General features: G+C 43.3%; 1 protein-coding gene across 1 annotated transcript in view; it reads left to right on the forward strand.

Moving 5' to 3' along the window:
• Positions 1-47: 47 nt before the first annotated feature.
• The window catches only part of TMEM170B (transmembrane protein 170B), a 32,986-nt gene continuing 28,271 nt past the window's right edge, over positions 48-4,762 (forward strand). The window contains exon 1 of the mRNA XM_003788307.2: positions 48-590. Within this exon, the coding sequence (XP_003788355.1) occupies positions 494-590 (97 nt within the window). The 5' untranslated portion in view covers positions 48-493. The remainder of the gene's footprint in view (positions 591-4,762) is intronic.

Here is a 4,762-nt window from a genome sequence, read left to right on the forward strand (position 1 = left end):
CGCCGCAGCCTTCTACCGGTGCCGCGTCTCCACGTCCTTCGGCGGGGATGAGCTGGGCCCGGTCGAGGGCTGCACCTGCCGGCTGCCCATCACCCCGGGCCTCCCGGCGTGACCTCGGCCTCCTCGTGTGTCCGGACCCCGCGGTGCGGCGCTGCTCCTGAGAGGGACCAGCGGAGGCCTCCTCCGCCCCGAGTCTTTGCTCGGGGGCCGCGCGGGGACAGCGCCCGGCCCCCTCCCCTCCGCTGTCCGCTGTCCTCAATGTCTCCCCGGCGGGGAGGGGGCTGCCTGGGAGACACGCAGAGCGGCCCCCTCACGGAGGCCCGTCGGCGGTGGCAGCAGCAGCGCCTAGCCAGGCGCCCCGCATCCTCCCCCGGCGGCGGCGGCCTGGAGGAGCCGCGCACCCGCCGCCGCCCCCCAAGCCTCGCAGCCTCAGCTGCCGACGCCGCCGCCGCCAGGCGCCCGAGGAGAGGGCGGCGGGCGCCCCCCGGGGAAGATGAAGGCGGAGGGGGGCGATCACTCCATGATCAACTTGTCGGTGCAGCAGGTCCTGAGCCTCTGGGCCCACGGGACGGTGCTGAGGAACCTCACGGGTAATTGATGCGCCCGGGCTGGGGACCGGGATGCGGTGCCGCCCCTTGCCTCCTTTCTCCCTCCAGAGTCAGGGGAGGGCTCCTGGCTGCCCCACCCGCGCGCGCGCAGCTCGAGAGTTCCCGGTCCCAGGTCCCAGCGAGGAAAGTGTTAATAGCCACTTTACGCGTGTTCCAGGGGCGCCGGCGCCCGCTATCCCCTTCCCTGCATCGCTGGGAGCGTCTACGACCCCCGCCTCCTGCCCCGCACGGGAAGGGCCTGTCTCTGTAGTACGCGCGGAGTAGCGTTAGTGCAGAGACTTGAGCACAGTTAGCTTTTATTTCCTAACCCTCCATTCCTCCCCCTTCCACACACACACCGATTCTTGCTTTTTAGATCTTTTTTCTGGTTTAGGTATTTTTCTTTCTGGCAAGTCTCAAACCAGATGTAGAACTTACATTCCCTGTTCACACTGATCAATTTACTTCGACCCTTAATTTTTTTACCGATGTAAATGACTAAGTAGATTATAGTGGGTCAGGGGCTGGGCCAAGGTCTAATGCATAATGAGCATTAGCTTTATGTATCTCCTCCTCTTCCCATTTCCTTTTGTCTGTCTCCAGTCTCAAGCTGCTGCTTCTGTGACATTTGATAATGTGAATTTCCCTTCATTTGTTTGAGGCAGTTGGAAATAAACTACATGATAATAACATCAATTTCTAACTGTAAAAGTGGAAAAGAATGCACATAACATTTTTAATCTAACCTCTAGGTTTGTTTTATCTAATCTCTGGGTTTTTAATGTAGAAATGCTTATATTTCGCTTTGAGTTGTCAATTAAAAAAATACCCTCTGAAGAGTAGTATTTACAAGAAAGATTAAATTGCAATTTGGTAATCCCTCAGTGCCTGATTTTCAGAGGAAAAAAGCTTATACTCAAGATTTAATTCTTGTAACTGTATAAGGCAGTTAATTTCGATAGAACATTAGTTTGTCAGAAATGCATTGTGTCAAACCGATTAAGAGTGCTGTGAATGAGTATTTTACAAAAATAATCTATGTTGACAAGATGTCTCATTATCTCTCTCTCTCTATATATATACACACACACACATATGTATACATATATATAAAGTCTGGTATGATAAAGAATTCAGATGTTCATAGAGTAAATTCTATGGAATTATATCCACAAAGGACAACTTTAAGGACATTGGTTTCTTTGAATGTGGAAACTATGTAATTAAGGTAGATTCTGGATTGACTTTTGAGGTTTAACTTGGAGCACGTTGACTTTATATGATGGTTGCAGGTCAGGAACATGTTTTTATAGTTTTGAAAAGCTAAATTGATGGAAAGACCATTTCATGATTCAGTTAAATTTAGAAATAGACTGCTTTATCTTATTTACGGCTTTGCTTGCTTTTATCCTCTGTTTCATATTTCATGTATATCAGTTATGTTTATTGGAGTGAAATGAAAAGTAAGGACTTAATAAGAAGATAGATTTGTGCAGTCTGAGATATTGATGGTTCCATTCCAGATCACTGCAATATAGTGACTATTGCAATACAGTGAGTCACACAATTTTTTTTTTGTTTGTTTCCCAGTGTATCTAAAAGTGCATTATGTTTATACTATTCTGTAGGCTATTAGGTGTGTGGTAGCATTATCTCTAAAAACTGTATACATATTTTAATTAAAAAATACTTTGATCATCTGAGCATTCTGGAGTTGTCATCTTGTTGCTGGTGGAGGATTGTACCTCAATTTTGATGGTTGCTGGGGAGGCTAAGGCCATATCTTATAATCATTTCATAACAGTGAATTTTGTCCCAATAATCTCTTCCTTTCATGAAAGATTTCTCTAGCATGCAGTGCTGTTTGATAGCATTTAATGCAAATTTTAAAACTTCTTTGGAAATGGGAATCAGTGCTCTAAAAGCCTTCTAGTAGCTTATCAACTCAGTTTAAGTAAAATTTAAAATCTTTTGTTGTCACTTCAACATTGTTCATATCATCTTTACCAGAAATAAATTCCATATCAAGAAATGACTTTCTTGTGGTTTGTCACTAGATCTTAAAAGAAAAGAAAAAATAAAAGAGAAACCACTTTTCCTGCTCATCCATAAGAAGCAAACTCCTTCATTCAAGTTTGGTCATAAGATTATGGCAGTTCAGTCACACATTCAAGCTCCATTTTTAATTCTGGTTCTCTTGCTCTTTTTTTGCCACATGTGCAGTTAACTTCTTCCACTGAAGTCTTAAGCCCCTCACAGTCATGCATGAGGGTTGAAACCACCTTCCAAAGTCCTGTTAATGGTGAAATTTTGACCTCCTCCCATGAATCATGAGTATTCTTAATAGCATCTAGAATGTGAATCTTTTCCAGAAGATGTTCAATGTATTTATTTTGCCCAGATTCATCAGAGGAAATATAACCTTTCAAAGTGAATTTTCTAAATAATAAGACTTGAAAGTCAAAGTAACTTTTTGATTCATGGGGTGCAAAATAGATGTGATAGGAGGCATGAAAACATTAATTTTCTTGTACATCTACATTAGAGTTATTGGGTGACCATGTGCCTTGACAATGAACAATAATATTTTAAAAGGAGTCCTTTTTCCTCAACACTAGGTATTAATAGTGGGCTTAAAATATTTGGTAAACCATGCCGTAAATAGCGGTGCTGTCATCCAGGCTTTGTTGTTCCATTGATAAAGTACAGACAGACTAGATTTATCATAATTCTTAATAGCCCTAGGATTTTGGGAATGGTAAATGAGCATTGGCTTCAGCTCGAAGTCACCAGCTGCCTTAGCCTCCAACGAGAGAAGTCAGACTGTCCTTTGAAGCTTTGCAGCCAGGCATTGACTTCTCTCTAGCTATGAAAGTCCAGCATGCCATCTTCTAATGGAAGGCTGTTAGGTCTACATTTAATATCTGCTTTTTAGTGTCACCACCTTCTCGATGACGTTAGCTAGTTCTGTATAAATTGGTGCCACTTTCGCTACAGTACTTGCTACTTCACCTTGCTCTTCTATGTCATGGACAGAGCTTCTTTCTTAAACCTCATGAACCAACCTCTGCTAGCTTTAAACTTTTCTTCCTCATTGCTCTCAACCTTTATAGAATTGAAGAGAACTTGGGCCTTGCTCTGGATCAGGCTTTGGTTTAAGGGAATATCGTGGCTGATTTGATCTTTCTATCCAGACTACTCAAGCTTGCTCCATATCGACAGTACAGACAGATGTTCTGCTTTCTTATCATTCATGTGCTCACCAGAGTAGCACTTTTAATTTCTTTCAAGAACTTTTCCTTTGCGTTTACACCTTGGCTGACTGATGCAAGAGAGCCAGCTTTGGCCTATCTCAGCTTTTGACGTGTCTTCTTAAAGGGAGAGACATTTGACTCTTCTTTTCTCTTGAACATTTAGAGGCTATTGCAGGGTTATTAATTAGCCTAGTTTCAATATTGTTTCTCACAGAATAGGGAGGCCCCAGGAGGAGAGAGGGAAATGGCGTATTGGGGGAGTAGTAAGACTATGCACGTTTATTGGACAGTTTGCCATCTTATATGGGCATGGTTCATGATGCCCCAGAACAATTACAGTAGCAATTGGTAATACAAAATTACTGATCACGGATTACCAAAATAGATATGATAACAATACTGGCACTGTTGAAAGTGATACAGACACATAGTGAGCACGTGCTGTTGGAAAAATGGTACTGATAGACATGTTTCATGCAGGGGGGGTGCCACAGACTTCACCCTGTGAAAGTTGTAGTGTCTACAAAGTGCAATAAAATGAGGTAGGTCTGTATAGGTTAAGGACTGGCGTAGCTCATTACAGGGTATCTTGAAATCAAGTTAAGTTTGGGAGCCATAGAGTAAATGTAACTTCCTTCTTGGGCAGATTGAACAATATTTTTAAGTATTTAAGAGTCTAATCATTTTAGTGGCCTGTAGTTCCATCAGTCACCCATTGAGTTGATAATAGTAGTCATTAATTCAGGGTCAGCTTCATTATCTCCCAGTGTGGTCTTTAATACTTGTCATTTGCTTGTTGGACCTTGACATTTCATAAAGTACTGAACATCCAAAACCAGGACTGAGGGAGGACTGAAGAGCACGGGAAACTCAGCTAGGAAATAACTAGTGTCTACTAGTGTCTGAATTTGCAGAATTCTG

This window comes from Otolemur garnettii, unplaced genomic scaffold (assembly GCF_000181295.1).
Source record: "Otolemur garnettii isolate 467f Iridium unplaced genomic scaffold, OtoGar3 scaffold00026, whole genome shotgun sequence".
Classification (NCBI taxonomy): Eukaryota; Metazoa; Chordata; class Mammalia; order Primates; family Galagidae; genus Otolemur; species Otolemur garnettii.